We start from the raw sequence: 19,028 nt of genomic DNA, 5'->3' as shown, positions 1-19,028 counted from the left end.
ACTTTTGAATAAGTGTCAGCCCCTTCTCCACTTGATGTATGGCTGGCTACATAATCCAAAGAATAAAGAGACAAGCCCTACTTTGAAATGTGCACTCTCACATGTATCATGAGTAAAGTGAGGGACAGTATAAATAAAGACTAATAATTATAGAATGATATATCTCAAACAATTAATAAAATCTAACTTTTATTCAATGCACGAAAATAATCCAGTCAAAATAAACTTGTTAAGTCAATGCAGTGGTTCTTAACAGACAGGAAGGTAATGCTGTGATCATCACAGGAGACGTTCTTTACCATTGGTATTTCACTGTCACTATCAATAGTGATAATGGCAGGGGAAGCGGGTGGAGAACTAGCTGTGGACCGGAAATCTATGGTTGTTGTCATGGCTCATTGACCTGCGCCTCTGCTGCGGTTACTGCTTGTAGAACTGGACCCATCCCTTTCCCTGGAGCTTTCACTGTTTTGTGACAGTCCTGTTTCTCAGGACAAGCTCCTGTTTCTGCTCCTTGATCTTCTCCTTTCTCTCCAACCTTTGTGCCCACTATTCTCTGGACTTCTGATGCTCCTTTTTTTTTTGGTCTGTCCCTGCTGCAATGGCTCCCTTGATTGTTTTGGCCTCCATTGCAAGATGAACTTCTTGACCGTGCCTCCATCTTGAAATTTCATAGCTGCTATGCAAGCTTCCTTTTTTTCCTGGCTTCTCTCATGTCCGGCGAAGACACGTGAGAGTCTGAGATGACCGGCCTTTTTCTCTTCTCTTTCTTCTTTGAATAGCCATGTTTGTCAGATGACGTGCTATCCTTATGGCTAGCTTTGAGAGCACACTTATCTTGCGTGAATGAAGCAGGGGGAGAAGACCTTCTGTCTTGACTCTTTGCAGCGGTATGCATGTTTATGTCAAACTGCGTTGTTGCCCTGTTTATAGAGGGATCTTCATCTGAGCTTTCTGAGCTATCCATGGTAGTTGGCGCAGTAGCTGTGGCTTGCTCTAATGTTGAATAGGAAGTCCCCGGTGTCTCATTGTCCCATGGAGTCTGGCCGAGTCCAAGTGCAAATGAGGGGACATCTGGCTCCCTAACGTCCTCCTCATCAGATGATATGGTGATGATGGATGACTGGGCAGAGCAGTCGTAATTGCTGTGCTGGCTGTCTGCCTCGGTGTCTTCCATCCTTGCAGCGGAATCCATGTTTATGTTGACCTGAGTTGTTGCATTGTTGATAGCTGTGGCTTGATCTAATGTTGAATAGGAAGTCCCTGGTGTCTCATTGTCCCATGGAGTCTGGTCGAGTCCAAGAGCAGATGAGAGGACATCTGGCTCCCTAACATCATCTTCGTCAGATGATATGGTGATGATGGATGATTGGGCAGGGCTGTCGCAATTGGCGGGCTCATCGTATGCCTCGATGTTGTAGAGGAAGTAGGCGAAGTTGATTAGCGCTTGAAGGAAGTGATCAGTGTGGTGCACCAGAAAGGTTCTAAGTTTCTCGACGAAGGCTTGGCTCTCCATGTCGTACAGCGTTAAATTCCTCATGATGAAGTCTTGCACGAAGTTGACGGCGGAATCGTCACTGTCGAACACAACCATTAGCTCCCTCCTCAACCAGGTCATGAGATAGTAGAGAAAGATGGGATTCTGTTGGAAAAACTCAGCAGAGATATCCTGGTAGCTTCCTCCATCCTGGATGTTTCTGACACGTACTCTGGAGCAATACATAGCCTTTATCTCATCATCAGATGGAGTCTGGCTGAGTCCAAGAGCAGAAGAGGGGACATCTGGCTCCCTAGCATCCGCCTCATCAGATGATATGAAGATGGGCGAGTCTGAGCGGTTTCCTTCCATGTATGATGGGGTAAGGCAGTCGTAAATGGCATGCTGGTCATACTCCTTGACGTTGTAGGGGCAGCGGGCGAAGCTGATGAACTCGTGCAGGAAGTGGTCAGTGCGGTATTTCAGAAACGGCCTAAGGTCCTCCACAAAGGCTTGGCTCTCCATGTCATATTGCGTCACATTGCTTACGATGATGTGCTGCACTATGTTGATGAGGGAACCATGGCTGCCGAACAGGACAATTAGCTCCCGCTTCAGCCAGGGCACGAGGCGGTGAAGTGAGGCAGGATTCCGTCGGATGAACTCAGCAGAGATATCTCTGTACTGGCCTCCACCCTGGATGTTTCTGACTCGTACTCCAGAGTAATACAGAGCCCTCCTGAAGTTGATAAGCTCCTCCTCTTGGATCTCACTCATAAACTGCCCCTCGGCACTTGCCTGTCTCCTGGAGGCCAGCCTCTGTATCATCTGGTGCAAATCTCCACCCCTTTGCAGTAATGTCTGATTTGAACGCCCATCAAACAGAATTCTACTGTCCAGAGGTGTGAATGTTGTATGAGGGAATGAGTATGTCAGGGGATGGAAGGGCATGCTGTAGTTATTGATATAAGTGGTGCGATACTGAAACCGGTTACCATCTGGTCTGGCAAAGGTACCATTCAGAATGTATTGCTTGTGGTCATCATCAGCCTGGATGCTGTGGAAGTTGAAGCGGAAGGGCTGCTTACACAGGGGGCACTCAGCTTTGGTTTTTGCCCACTCCTGAATGCAGTTGAAGCAGAATCTGTGCCGGCATGGGTCCAGGTGGGACACATTATTAAACCTATCCATGCAAATGGAGCACTTTGAGTCCGGGGACGGAACCGTTGGCATACTGTGGACCTGTGATGTACCAGTCTGCGGTGAACAGCTGCCATCTACCGTCAATTCCTCTGTTGATGCCATCACCTGTGAAAATAAGTAAAATATAAAACATCCAGTCCTGCCTACTCACTGCAAAAAAATATTCAGGTTTCTGTATACAATACATGTAGATTTTATAACAATTAAAGTCTGGAAGATGCGATTTTAGCATTTTTTCCATTTCATTTCAATACAATACATTGCATTTTTTTTGCATCTCACAGTTCTGTGTTATAGTGTTCAGATGTGCTTTCTATTTGGTCTTATAGGAGATTTTTTTAAGAACTTTAGTGATACAGTGTTTTTAAGCTGTCCTTTCTTGTATTGAATACATATTTTTTCTATTTTTTGTAACCAGTGTGCTTGTTTTGGGACTCTCTCTGTTGCATTTGAATATAGACGTGTGTGTGTAACATGATACAAAAAATCAAAAAGTAGGTAACTCTCATATTTAAAACAAAAGTGAATATATATATATATATATATACTGCACCGACACACTTTATTCGAGCAAATACCCAGTATGTACCTGGCAGATACCTGGAATGCGCCGCTCCTCACCTCTGACAAGCCCTGTTGCGTTTGCCTTCCCAGCCTGGGTTCATGCCTGGCTGATGGGCGGCTGATCTGTTAAATGATAATGATTAGGATTTAATAGGCTGCAATGCTTCGCGTGTCTACCAGATGGCATAAATTCATGAATTGTAATGCAGTATATATATAAATACTGTGCAGTATTGCAGCCAGCGGGAATAAAATGCTTCAATCCCTGCCTGAAAATACCTCAATGCACTCGGGCAGAAAACAGTCACAAACCTCAATACACCCGGGTATACCCGAATTCGTGGGACTAGCCGAGCTCGAATAAAGTGTGTCGCCAGTGTATGAGGCAGCTGGCACTCAACTGGCACAAATATGGGGTGGTGCATGTTCTATAGACAAAAATAGTTAAACCAAGGGCAAACAGAGAACAGCACTCAATTATTGAGTGCTGTTCTCTGTTTGCCCTTCAGTTAACTAAATATATATATCTCAAAAACACCATGTCACTCAATTTACTTTCATACAGGCTTTTCTAATATCAACTATTTTGATGTAAGGCTAATTAGTAAGGAGGAACATTTAAACACTGATGTATGTGAAACTAACAGTCAGGAATAAATTGTAAGAAATGAACGTTACAGTCAATTGTTACCAATTTGCTTGGATTGTAAAAGACTGCTACGTTTGATTCCCATTTACAGGAGATGGGCTCTAGATTAATTTATTCATAAGGGTCAAAGGAGAAAACATGAGGCAAGACAGATGCACAAGGTACAATCTACGGTTTAGCAGCAATTTGTTTTATATATATATATTTCAAGAATGAAGAGATTATACCGTTCTGTGGTTAACAAAATGTTTTTATTTGTTCGAGCTTTTGAGATACACTGTTCTATTCTTCCGGCGGTCTTACATTGAATAAAGCAGGCAAAAGTTTTACTTAAAAACAGTGTCTCTAGGAATGTTATTTGTGACCAGAGCATATCCTTCCCCCTTACGTAGTGTGCTATTTATGACTTGAGGTGTTAAATAGGCCTTGAATGTTCGTGATGTAAGAGCGTGTGTGTATGTATGTATGTATGTATGTATGTATGTATGTATGTAAATAAAAGCATTTCGTTAGCCACAGAATGGTACTTATTATCTATTCATTCTTGAATATTAAAGCTCTGCCAACACGGTACAGATCTGTCTCTCTCTCTGTCTCTCTGTCTCTCATAAAAAAAAAACAGGAACAAACTATTAAATACAATAATGCCTACACATCGTGTCTACTTAACCCCTTCAGCGAGGAAAGGAGCTCATTACATTTTAAATTGTATGTATTTTATGTTTTGTTCTTCTCCTTTCCCCCACATTGTACTGCGCTGCAGAATATGTTGGTGCCATGTACATAAAAGATAATGTTAATAACAATAATAATGGAATGGGGATTATGTATTAGTTTTTACATACTAACAATGTTAATGTGAACGATTGCCTGCATTTTAAGATTGTCACTAGGTGGCTTTCATAATTACTATGCTCAAACAATATATTATAGAAAGGAAGGCAACAGAAATTTGATCATCTGAATGATTCATATATTTAGAAAACAATAACCCCATTCTACACTTATTAACTAGTAGGGCACACCCCTAGAGGATGTTTTAGTCATAGTGATCCTGCATTATCTGAGAGAATATTCTCCATTCATGTTTCTGATTACACTGTGACTGATACTTTGCCATATATCCTATATAAACGTTCTTAAAATGCCATCAAAACGAAATGATTAATTACATTTTGACCTGGCATAGAAATATTACTAGATTATCATTCCATATAAGAAAATAACATTTCTAGTTATTTGTAGTCTAGAGACTCTTTACTACAGTACTTACTGCTGCCTCCAAGAGACTGCAATGCCATCCAGGATGGAGTTGAGTGACATCACAATGGTAGGCATGGAAAAGGGCACAACACATTATCTACATACTACACACACAGATATGCGGCCTCTTCTCTCCCTCTTCTCACCCTCCTGCTTTTATGCACCTCATCTCCTCTCTCTCCCATGATGAACCTCTTCTAATTTCCACCATCGGAGTGATGGGGAGCACGATCTGCATGTTGGGCTCATGTTCATCACAAATTAATTGCCCTACACCATGTTTAGGTAACATTAAAAGAATAATGATGTTATTGTTTATTTTGCATTGATCATTGAATATTTCACTTTAATAATATCTCTATCCATGAGCCACATCGTTTCATTAAAAGCCACAGTAATGTTATAAAATACGGAATAAAAATGTTGCTCAATACAAGTCACATACAGATATTTGCTGTCCTATAGATGTGTAAGGAACTTCTAGACAATTTGGTCAGAGCAGCGAGATCTATGCCCACATTAAGACAAACACTGCTCACCGAGAAAACGAATGGTATGTATCCATGCTTACAATACATTGCACATACTGCAATTCTGTCATCAAAGGAACATTTTACATCACCCAGGATCAGGAAAGACAAGGGACACTACGGTGTCTAGGTATTCCCCAGTGGGAATGTATCATATCTGGATCAACACTATTTCGCCAGTTGTGAAATCGACGTTTTGTCAAAATGGCTCTATATACAAAAAGTACTACAGTACATTTATACCGTCCCCCAGGCGTAACGCACGTCAATCGTGTTACAAAATGTGAAAAAACTTCATCCACAAATGAACTATAAAAACACTCACTGTATAGTGTGTTACGCAACTTACCGCATCATGACAACATACCGTGTCACTTACCTCCCCTCCGTGATGACATCAATCTTAAATAATATATTACAACATACTAGTCTTCCTGTTAAAAACATCAAATAAACAAAAGTAATGATCAAAGGAAACTAATCCTATCAAATACAAAGTATCATCATAATATCAATTATATTTAATGCACAATGAGAAAAATACAGGCATAATTACGCTTTCATCATACTATATATAATCAGTTTTAGACTTAATACAAATGTATAATAATAGAATTAATTTAATCTTGAACAAGAGAAAACTTAAAAGCATAGAAGCAAATAACTATCTTAATCAGACATAACATGCCCCATGTGAATATCAGAAAAGAAGAGACAAAAAGAGAAGAGGAAATAAAGGGGAAAAGAGAAATAATAATAATAATTATTATTATAATAATAATAATAATAATAATAATAATAAATGAAATGATATATGTGACTGCAGGGGGTAGCCGGCCTTCATTAATAAAGGTGAAGCCCGGCTGGCTGCCCCTGAAACCGTATGTCAAGGGTTAAGAGGGTCAGCTCTTGGGTCTAATATTGTACATTACCGTGTTGCCCTGTAATTCTGTTCTCCTTATACTGTCCCCCATAGGCTGTAAGCTAGGAACCGTGTGTTGTGGGGTTAAATATGTAAGCCCAGTGGGCCAGTTAATGCATTCTGTTCTGTATTCCCTTTGAATCATGGGTTCCTGGCAGCTACCTAGCACCATGGGCCAGGTATCATTGCATGTAAAAGTTAAAGTGACCCCTGCTTTTCCACTTTTCACGTTCCCTTTGCCCCAGAGTCCTGAAACTTAAGGAGTAAAAGTTTTAGGTGGGATATTTGGTTGAAAATGTATTCATTTTGTTTGCAGGAGTTTGGGGGCCGAGTTACTGGAAGTCGCCCTAATTCTCCCCTGCGTGCAGGCATTATTTGTGGATACGTGAGGAGAATTACACTGGGGCTAAATAGAGTCCCCCAGACTCCTAGTTTTCAAGCACAGGAATCCCCAATGCAGTTCCCACACATATATAAGGTTCCCTGAGGTTTATACTGTATTAAAGTATGGTTTATTGTGTTTTATACATTATGTATTAATCCATAAAGCCAATGTTTTGCCCCAAAAACTCCACGCTAACTACCCTGACTTACTGCAATCCAAGTTCCTAAGACTGGGTGCCCCAGCCATTGTCAAACCAATTGCTTCCATAATGAACTCTATTCTGGCTGCAGGCCTATTCCTAAATGCTGGAAAACTGCCAGAGTTGTCCCAATCTTCTAAAGTGGGGACAAAAACACTGTCTCAAACTCCAGGCCAATCTCTCTTCTCACAATACTATCCAAAATCATGGAAAAATGTGTTCACTTCCAACTAAGCGATAACTATACCAAGACAAATTTCCCTAGCCAATTCCAATCTGGCTTTCGCCCCAAACATTCCACAGTACCTACTCTACCAAAAGTTTACAATGAAATACAGTGTAAAGGAACTGGGACAACTCACTGGTGCAAAATTCCTAGATTTTGCAAAGGCTTTTGATATTGTTGATCATGTTATCTTGCTTAACAAACTCCAGTACTCTGGAATAGGGAAGCATGCTCTAAACTGGTTTCATTCCTATCTATCGGGTAGATCCCAACATGTGTCTATCTCAGGCTCCAACTCCAACCCCTTGGATACCACCAGTCTAAGTTCTTTCAAAACTAAAGCGGTCTCAAAATGTAATCTGGTATGTAACTGTTACATATGCCTATAATATATATTATCTTTAACTGTGCATGCAATGTCTTGTATCCTGCATACCCTGTTCACTTATGTAACTATATTTTTGTAACCAAGTATTTATTGTCATCATAACTCTATGCCCAGGACTTACTTGAAAACGAGAGGTAACTCTCAATGGATTACTTCCTGGTAAAACATTTTAAAAATAAGATGTGGATTAGCATTTCAATGCCAGGCCCAAGTATAGGGATTCTGTGTGTTAATTACAAAGACATGCAGGTTTGTGGCACAAGGTGAGGGGGAAGGGCTGTGGACTTGCTATCTTCAGAGAAATCCTTTGTTTCATCTAGACCCAGAGGTTTCGGGGCCACAGGGGTTATGGGGCTAGCAAGGAAAATGGTTGCTAGGTTTCAAACTTATAGGCATGATTCCCATTGGCTGCACGGTCACAATCCATGCTCTAATTGGCGGCCCTATATAAGGGACAGCAGTGTAGCAGATAAGACCTTTTTGTTGGAGATTTGAAGAGACAAGGAGAGAGGCTATTTGAGCCTGTGTTGAGCTGGAACTGCTGGTGGGCGGTTCAAAGGTGCTTCTGTGTGAAAGAGCTACACAAACGCAGAGAGGCACTGGAGAAGGCCAGCCAGCAGGGACAGCTAGAATCTTATGGAGGCTGGAACCAGAAGGATCAGGGTTAGCGTTTTGCTGAAGCAGGCGCCCTGCAACTAGGAAAGGCTAGAGTTTTCACCCCCAGACCCAAAGTAGTGTGTATTTCTCTGTATTTTGTATTTCTTTTGTGTGTCTGAGGTTTTACTCAGAATAAACCCCATTTTATTTCACTACCTTGTTTTGCCTGGAAATGATCCCAGATATAAAAGTGTTAAAAGTCCAGGTCTCCCATGACAATATAAAAAATAAATAAACAATACAGAGGTGCATGTGCAGCGCAATCCAAGATGGCGGCCAAAGCTTAATGCTCCAAATCCAGCAGCATCAACGAGAGGCTAGCGCCTTCAAAAAAGCACCACATAATCCCAAAACAGAACAAGAAGGCTTTGGAATGGCCCCTGCAATGCACCGCAGCAAAAACAAAAATCGCAAGGAAAGGGCGTAGCATACGTCTTTAAAAAGAAGCAAGTGCCCTCTGCCACAAACAAAGATGGCGGATCTCACCATGAAGAGGAAAGCTCTTGCTCCGAGTCCGATTAGAAGCAGGTCTGCACACCCTCTTCCAGGATTGGATATGAAAGAAAACTCCCTATACCCAAGTTATAGGTCAATTTCCTTGATTAAGTGAGATGTTAAAATGTTCCCAAATATCATGGCCATGAAACTGAATGTAATGCTAGGATCATTGGTACACCCAGATGAGGTTTGTTTTGTCTCCATAAGGCAGGTAGCTGATAATTTACATAGGATAACAGACATCACTCATAACTGTAACGCATGGTATTCCTACCATGATTTCGAACTTAGATGCTGAGAAGGCATTTGATATGGTTAATGGGCCTTCCATGTTCCAGGTCCTTAAAAAACAGGACCAGGTCCTAACTTCCTAGCAGGCATTCAAGGCCTTTATAGCAACCCCCTCCCCACAGCAATAGTGAGGGTATCAGGCTTTTTCTCAAAATAATTTCCAATACAAAATGGAACATGACTTGGATGCTCAATTTCACGGCTTCTACTCACTTGTAATTGAGGTTTTGACTTCCACGACTGAATTATACAATGAAAGGATTAATGATAAGAGGTAAAGGGTACAACATCTCACAGTTTGCTCACAATATACTTCTATCACTAGTGAACCCTGAGGCCTCCCTAACCGAGCTCTTCAGGGATATTGAGACTTTCTGTGAAATATCCAACTTTAAAATGAACAGCACCAAATCAGAGGCCATGGGCTCCATATGGACTCTGCGACGCCAGCTAAAATACATGCACAATTTTAAATAAAAATATGTCCCGGACATAGAGTTAAGATGACAAACAATACATGGTAGCAAATCCAGTTACATACGTGAACAGGGAATACATTATATACAAGACATAGCATACACAGAGATATTATATAGTAACAGACCAGCAGACCGTTATCAGTATTTGATTCACTTTATTTTGATACCAAAAATAATACAGAAAACGTCTCTCTGTTTTATAGCCAACTTCTAGAAGAAGGAAGCTTGGAAACAAATAGTCTTGTGACATAGTGGGAGAGCGAATTAAAGGGCGAGATAGAAAAAGAAGACTGGGAGGATTATTTCTGGGAGCCAAATCCTCCATTAACACAGCAGTAAAGGAAATCCTCCACAGGTGGCACCTCACTCCCCATAAACTCCATTTTATGTCCACGACCCACACTCCAGACTTCTGGAGGTGCTGTGCAAATCGAGGCTCATATCTGCATATCCCACCAGGTACAAGATCTGTGGAAAAAGGTAAGAGGATTAATTTAAGAATCACAGGTGTGGCAAACCTACTGGACCCTTGGATATACCTACTATTTAGACCTATTGAAAACTTACACAGATATACAGGCAAACTAATTCTACACATAGGCGGGAAAAAAAGGGAGAATAAACTCCTGAGTTCCAATGCTACACAATCATATATAATAATGATAAGCAATCTCTGTCCAGGTGTAACTAGGAGTGGAGTCTCCAGCAGGTAAAATTAGGAAAAGTATAAAATAAAGTAGGGGTGGATGATGGATATGAAACAAACCAGTCGGGGGTTAATTAAGCAAATGTGGACCAGGGGTACAGGAAAATGTGACCACCGTAACAAGTGCTGTAACCCTTGAAATGTCCCAATAATGCTAACCTTACCCGACTGGTATCCGGAACAACCCCTGAAGACAAGCAGTATGCTGGAATGGTGACCCGTATTGAACCATGCACGGCTGTCGGGTGCACGATACTGTGAATCCCACGTGTGTGGCGTTCTTGCCTGACACTCCGGTGTAAGGTGTCGCTGCACCGCTAGCTGGCTTGCAAGCCTTCTCCTTCCGCTCACCGATGTAGGTGGAATGGGAGCTGCGTGTCTGTACCAGCCGCGTCGAACTGGGGACCAACGTGATGGTGCGTCAGCACGCACGGATGGTCCTCGAGCCGCAACCAGACGGCAATCAGCTGTGTGAAGACCGGGGAGCCTGTGTGCGATGCCTTGCAGCGTGTGTCAGCTGGACGCCGCCTCCTCCGTAGGATAGGGAGAATACCTGCTGCAGTTGGAGACTCCTGTGTGCTCCGTTCGTGAAACGTGGCATAGGAGGTAGAAGAGGAAAAACGGTCACTACTTCCCAGTGAACCAAACAAGTAGTTTGTTGAATAAAAAGTTCTTTATTTCAAAAGGCTGAGCATCATGCAAACACTCTGACGCGTTTCATCCCTTAGAAGGGACTTTTTCAAAGAGTATTTTGTCTCCAATGCCAGACACATATATATACAGACAAACAACATCTGATTGGACCATTCTTAAACTAGACACAGCAGATAGCAATCATAGTTAAATAGTGACTCAGATGTATAACATATATTAACCTCAGCTAGTCTGATGGGAAACAAACAGGCATAATCATACTAATAAACAGTGTATATACAAAAAACAATGTGAATTTAAAAACAAGAACATGATGTCAAGCAAAAATGACTAAAAAGTAATGAATAACTATCATGGACAAATGTATAGCAGATATTAATAAACATATAAATCATGATCATACTTATGAACTAGATAATATAATATGATTTGTTTATATAGAGAAATCATTACACATGTTGGATGAACTAAGAAACAAAAATAATCTCAATCAAGTATAACAAATATGAAAAATATATACAAATAATTAATCTAAAAGAAAGTGTTTTAATTCCCAGTCTGAATTCATTCCAAATGGATGGAGAGTATCGAGCATATATATCCAGTACATTTCTCTTTTGTTTAGCCTGTTCTCCCTATTGCCCCCTCTTGGATGATGGGGTATACATTCGATGGCTGAAAAGGAAAAATTACCAATGCCCCCCATTGGGCATTGGGAGAAATGCCTGGATACCGGATGGTTCAAATCCTGTTTTTTTATTAAACGTGTATGTTCAGCTATACGAAGTCTCAATGCTCTAATCGTGCGGCCCACATATCTGTGGCCACATGCGCATGAGAGTACGTAAACAACATAAGATGTGTTACAGTTTAGGAAGTTTTTGATGTAAAGCTTTTTTTTCCCTTTTGAGTGTGTAATAAACTTTGCAGGTAATGCATACTGACACATAGTACAATTTGCGCAGCTATAAAATCCCTTGGGTATGGTTGTAATTCTGGGACTTCTAGTCTTTGAGTCAAAAAGACTGGGAGAAAGATGAGCGGCCAAGGTCTTAGCCTTGCGAAAGGTAAATCTTGGGCCACTGGACAATGAAGAACCAATGTCCTCATCTAATAAAAGTGTGTGCCAATGTTTTTGTATAATTTTAGAAATTAATGATGACTGTGAACTAAAAGTAGTCACAAAAAAAGGACTCTGTGTGTTATTGGTTGCCACATTTTTCAATTGTTTAGGTTTTTTTATTTCTGAAACAGTTCGTTGTATAAGATCCTTTCTATCCATAGAATCAGCTCTCATGAAGGCCACATCCAAATCTTTGGTAGAGTAACCCCTGGTCACAAATCTGTCAAACATTTCCTTAGATCTTGAAAGGAAAAGATCGTTATTTGAACACAATCTTTTAAGTCTCATGAATTGAGATCCCGGTATATTTCTTATCAGCGAACGGGGATGGCAGCTCCGTGCACTGAGAAGCATATTCCTTGAATTCTCCTTCCGGAAAACATCGGTTTGAATATTCATCTCATTATCAATGTAAAGGGTTAAATCCAAATAATTAATATAGTTAATGTTGTGCTGAAAAGTGAATTTGATATTATAATCATTAGTGTTTAAATAGTGTATAAAAGAGTTTAAAGTGTTTTCATCACCATCCCAAATTATGATCAGATCGTCAATATATCTCTTAAAGAAGATGATATTTTGACGAAAAGAGTTGTTAGCGTGATAAATGAATTGTGACTCCCAAAAACCCATAAATAAATTTGCGTACGAAGATGCAAAACTCGTGCCCATTGCAGTGCCCAATTTTTGTAAATAAAAAAGTGAATCAAACATAAAATAATTGTGTGTTAATAAGAAAAATATTGATTCTTGTAGAAAAGTGCAAAGTGAAACAGATAAAGTTGAAAGATCCAAAAAGTGTCGAATAGCTTTAAGTCCGTGATTGTGATCAATGATAGAATACAGGGAGGTCACATCTAATGTGACCCACCTGTATTCCGTTTGCCATTTGATGTCTTGTACCTTGAAAATGAGATCCGATGAATCTCTTAAGTAGGAGGGGAGTAGGAGGACCAGGGGTTGTAAGAACTTGTCCACATACCGCGATAACCCATCTCCCAAAGATCCAATGCTCGCCACTATTGGTCGTCCAGGAGGGTCGACTAGCGATTTATGGATCTTTGGGAGATGGTGGAATACCGGAATCACGGGATGTGGACAGTTCAGAAATTCACACTCCTTTGTACTAATAGCATTGAGAATACTACCAAAGGATAATAATTCGGTTAATTCTGTAGAGTATAATTTTGTAGGGTCCTTCTTGAGAGACTGATAATAAGTAACATCCCCTAACTGTCTAAGTGCTTCTCTTTTGTATTGATCTGTGGATAAAATTACTAGGGCTCCCCCTTTATCCGCATGTCTGATCATAATATTGGGATTATTCTTAATTTCTTCAATTTGTTGTATTTCAGAATAAGTTAAATTCCCAGACATGACATTGGAACAAGAAAAGCCTTGAGACAGAAGTTTCAAATCTCGTTCTACCAACCTTTCGAACGTTGTTATGGATGGCCCTCTGTTATAGTTTGGGCAGAATATAGATTTTTTTCTATAACCTGAGTCTTCAGACCCAAAAAATGGTTGGACGAACGTGTTGAGGGGTTCCCCCTGTGACTCTAACAAAGTTTCCATGTCAGAAATGACACAATTTTCTTGGAAATTGAATGAGTCCTGGGGTGAGTCAGAAATAGACTGTATTGGGAGTAATGGAAGATTATCAGATTTGTTACCCAGTAAACGATTTTTTGAACTGAATAACTTTTTAAGAGAGAGTTTGCGCGTAAATTTCTGGAGATCTATAACCGTTTGGAACAATTGGAAATTCTGAGTGGGTGCAAACCCTAAACCTTTATTCAAGAGCTTCAGCTGGTCCAAGGAAAGATCTATACCTGACAGATTGATAACATTATCAGGAGGAATCATTCGTATTTCTTCCTCTTGGACCGGCCTCTGCTTTCCTCGTTTCCTCTGTGACCTTCTTGTTCTCCTCGGCCCTTTGGGTTTGACTGTAAAAAAGCCGAGGAGGGTTGGCCTGATGATTTTGAGACTTTTGATTGGAATGAGGTAGTGGGTGCTCTATCATCATAACCTGTAGCCCCCCGGTCATCTCTAGAATGGCCGGTAAATCTATCAAAGGACACCGACTGAGACCTAGCCGCATAATCTGATACGTCTGAGTCAAAACTCGAGGTCTCAGTTCTGGTGTTCTTCAAAATAGATTTATTTGAATTTTTATTAGACCATTGTTTGGATTGTTTTGGATTACCCCTAGGTGTACTGGAACCTACAAATTCTTTTGTGGTCTGCGGTTTTTGCCAACAGTACACTTGGCTTTTAGTATAATCTATACGGTCTCTCTCAAATTTGGAGTGTTTTTTCTCACTAATGGTCTCTTCAATTGTGTCTACATTAAAGGAAAGGGTTTTATCATTTCTTGTGAATTGTTCCATTCTGGAGAATGGTTTTAACTTATTTTGTAAAGTTGCTATTTCTTCCATGAGTTTTGATTTCTCTAGTGTTTTCTGTCTTATAATGAGCTCCATAAGCTGTCTGGAACAAGTATCTAGAATCTTAATCCAGTCTTGTTCAAATTTGTTACTTGAAAACCCAAATGAAGGCACCTTTTTAACCCGTAGACCCCTAGGGATTCTATCACATCTAATATAATTCTCTAGTGAGGTAATGTCCCACCAGAGTCTTATATTACTAACGAGGAGTTTTTCTAATTTTACAAAATAGTGTGTCAGGTCTGACGGTTCATCACAGGTTATATCAAGGATGCCATCAAATAGATGTGCAGCTTTTCTAGAGCGTCTAGTATTGTCCCCACATGAATGAACAAATGTATCAACTTCTATATCTGATACAGCATTAATATCGTCGCTAGATTCTTCCATGATTAATGAAAAATATAAATCACACAAAAGAATATATATAAATCAATAAAACTACTAATTAATACTTGTTAAGGTAATCCTGAGCAGAAGATTGCAAAAGATGTAACTCAGTAATAGGCAATTAAATCACATAATAACTGTGGAATATTCATAAGCATATAATCACATGAACTTTGATGGTATATATGAGGAGCAACTGGAAAAAAGTCTGTAGGCGGGAAAAAAAGGGAGAATAAACTCCTGAGTTCCATTGGAACTCAGGAGTTTATTCTCCCTTTTTTTCCCGCCTACAGACTTTTTTCCAGTTGCTCCTCATATATACCATCAAAGTTCATGTGATTATATGCTTATGAATATTCCACAGTTATTATGTGATTTAATTGCCTATTACTGAGTTACATCTTTTGCAATCTTCTGCTCAGGATTACCTTAACAAGTATTAATTAGTAGTTTTATTGATTTATATATATTCTTTTGTGTGATTTATATTTTTCATTAATCATGGAAGAATCTAGCGACGATATTAATGCTGTATCAGATATAGAAGTTGATACATTTGTTCATTCATGTGGGGACAATACTAGACGCTCTAGAAAAGCTGCACATCTATTTGATGGCATCCTTGATATAACCTGTGATGAACCGTCAGACCTGACACACTATTTTGTAAAATTAGAAAAACTCCTCGTTAGTAATATAAGACTCTGGTGGGACATTACCTCACTAGAGAATTATATTAGATGTGATAGAATCCCTAGGGGTCTACGGGTTAAAAAGGTGCCTTCATTTGGGTTTTCAAGTAACAAATTTGAACAAGACTGGATTAAGATTCTAGATACTTGTTCCAGACAGCTTATGGAGCTCATTATAAGACAGAAAACACTAGAGAAATCAAAACTCATGGAAGAAATAGCAACTTTACAAAATAAGTTAAAACCATTCTCCAGAATGGAACAATTCACAAGAAATGATAAAACCCTTTCCTTTAATGTAGACACAATTGAAGAGACCATTAGTGAGAAAAAACACTCCAAATTTGAGAGAGACCGTATAGATTATACTAAAAGCCAAGTGTACTGTTGGCAAAAACCGCAGACCACAAAAGAATTTGTAGGTTCCAGTACACCTAGGGGTAATCCAAAACAATCCAAACAATGGTCTAATAAAAATTCAAATAAATCTATTTTGAAGAACACCAGAACTGAGACCTCGAGTTTTGACTCAGACGTATCAGATTATGCGGCTAGGTCTCAGTCGGTGTCCTTTGATAGATTTACCGGCCATTCTAGAGATGACCGGGGGGCTACAGGTTATGATGATAGAGCACCCACTACCTCATTCCAATCAAAAGTCTCAAAATCATCAGGCCAACCCTCCTCGGCTTTTTTACAGTCAAACCCAAAGGGCCGAGGAGAACAAGAAGGTCACAGAGGAAACGAGGAAAGCAGAGGCCGGTCCAAGAGGAAGAAATACGAATGATTCCTCCTGATAATGTTATCAATCTGTCAGGTATAGATCTTTCCTTGGACCAGCTGAAGCTCTTGAATAAAGGTTTAGGGTTTGCACCCACTCAGAATTTCCAATTGTTCCAAACGGTTATAGATCTCCAGAAATTTACGCGCAAACTCTCTCTTAAAAAGTTATTCAGTTCAAAAAATCGTTTACTGGGTAACAAATCTGATAATCTTCCATTACTCCCAATACAGTCTATTTCTGACTCACCCCAGGACTCATTCAATTTCCAAGAAAATTGTGTCATTTCTGACATGGAAACTTTGTTAGAGTCACAGGGGGAACCCCTCAACACGTTCGTCCAACCATTTTTTGGGTCTGAAGACTCAGGTTATAGAAAAAAATCTATATTCTGCCCAAACTATAACAGAGGGCCATCCATAACAACGTTCGAAAGGTTGGTAGAACGAGATTTGAAACTTCTGTCTCAAGGCTTTTCTTGTTCCAATGTCATGTCTGGGAATTTAACTTATTCTGAAATACAACAAATTGAAGAAATTAAGAATAATCCCAATATTATGATCAGACATGCGGATAAAGGGGGAGCCCTAGTAATTTTATCCACAGATCAATACAAAAGAGAAGCACTTAGACAGTTAGGGGATGTTACTTATTATCAGCCTCTCAAGAAGGACCCTACAAAATTATACTCTACAGAATTAACCGAATTATTATCCTTTGGTAGTATTCTCAATGCTATTAGTACAAAGGAGTGTGAATTTCTGAACTGTCCACATCCCGTGATTCCGGTATTCCACCATCTCCCAAAGATCCATAAATCGCTAGTCGACCCTCCTGGACGACCAATAGTGGCGAGCATTGGATCTTTGGGAGATGGGTTATCGCGGTATGTGGACAAGTTCTTACAACCCCTGGTCCTCCTACTCCCCTCCTACTTAAGAGATTCATCGGATCTCATTTTCAAGGTACAAGACATCAAATGGCAAACGGAATACAGGTGGGTCACATTAGATGTGACCTCCCTGTATTCTATCATTGATCACAATCACGGACTTAAAGCTATTCGACACTTTTTGGATCTTTCAACTTTATCTGTTTCACTTTGCACTTTTCTACAAGAATCAATATTTTTCTTATTAACACACAATTATTTTATGTTTGATTCACTTTTTTATTTACAAAAATTGGGCACTGCAATGGGCACGAGTTTTGCACCTTCGTACGCAAATTTATTTATGGGTTTTTGGGAGTCACAATTCATTTATCACGCTAACAACTCTTTTCGTCAAAATATCATCTTCTTTAAGAGATATATTGACGATCTGATCATAATTTGGGATGGTGATGAAAACACTTTAAACTCTTTTATACACTATTTAAACACTAATGATTATAATATCAAATTCACTTTTCAGCACAACATTAACTATATTAATTATTTGGATTTAACCCTTTACATTGATAATGAGATGAATATTCAAACCGATGTTTTCCGGAAGGAGAATTCAAGGAATATGCTTCTCAGTGCACGGAGCTGCCATCCCCGTTCGCTGATAAGAAATATACCGGGATCTCAATTCATGAGACTTAAAAGATTGTGTTCAAATAACGATCTTTTCCTTTCAAGATCTAAGGAAATGTTTGACAGATTTGTGACCAGGGGTTACTCTACCAAAGATTTGGATGTGGCCTTCATGAGAGCTGATTCTATGGATAGAAAGGATCTTATACAACGAACTGTTTCAGAAATAAAAAAACCTAAACAATTGAAAAATGTGGCAACCAATAACACACAGAGTCCTTTTTTTGTGACTACTTTTAGTTCACAGTCATCATTAATTTCTAAAATTATACAAAAACATTGGCACACACTTTTATTAGATGAGGACATTGGTTCTTCATTGTCCAGTGGCCCAAGATTTACCTTTCGCAAGGCTAAGACCTTGGCCGCTCATCTTTCTCCCAGTCTTTTTGACTCAAAGACTAGAAGTCCCAGAATTACAACCATACCCAAGGGATTTTATAGCTGCGCAAATTGTACTATGTGTCAGTATGCATTACCTGCAAAGTTTATTACACACTCAAAAGGGAAAAAAAAGCTTTACATCAAAAACTTCCTAAACTGTAACACATCTTATGTTGTTTACGTACTCTCATGCGCATGTGGCCACAGATATGTGGGCCGCACGATTAGAGCATTGAGACTTCGTATAGCTGAACATACACGTTTAATAAAAAAACAGGATTTGAACCATCCGGTATCCAGGCATTTCTCCCAATGCCCAATGGGGGGCATTGGTAATTTTTCCTTTTCAGCCATCGAATGTATACCCCATCATCCAAGAGGGGGCAATAGGGAGAACAGGCTAAACAAAAGAGAAATGTACTGGATATATATGCTCGATACTCTCCATCCATTTGGAATGAATTCAGACTGGGAATTAAAACACTTTCTTTTAGATTAATTATTTGTATATATTTTTCATATTTGTTATACTTGA

At 39.7% G+C, this 19,028-nt stretch overlaps 1 protein-coding gene across 1 annotated transcript; it reads right to left on the bottom strand.

The window, feature by feature from the left end:
* Positions 1-679: 679 nt before the first annotated feature.
* Positions 680-13,789, bottom strand: LOC142494817 (E3 ubiquitin-protein ligase Topors-like). The gene is made up of 6 exons (XM_075599379.1): positions 13,647-13,789; positions 10,723-10,835; positions 10,133-10,199; positions 9,600-9,702; positions 1,831-2,785; positions 680-1,125 (listed from the first exon to the last, which is right to left on the bottom strand). The coding sequence occupies exons 1-6, from the start codon at positions 13,787-13,789 to the stop codon at positions 680-682; spliced, it is 1,827 nt and encodes a 608-aa protein (XP_075455494.1).
* Between the last annotated feature and the right edge of the window lie 5,239 nt (positions 13,790-19,028).

Source organism: Ascaphus truei, chromosome 1, assembly GCF_040206685.1.
Source record: "Ascaphus truei isolate aAscTru1 chromosome 1, aAscTru1.hap1, whole genome shotgun sequence".
Lineage (NCBI taxonomy): Eukaryota > Metazoa > Chordata > Amphibia > Anura > Ascaphidae > Ascaphus > Ascaphus truei.
Note: the sequence above shows the minus strand (reverse complement) of the source record. Positions and strands in the feature narration are given on the sequence as shown.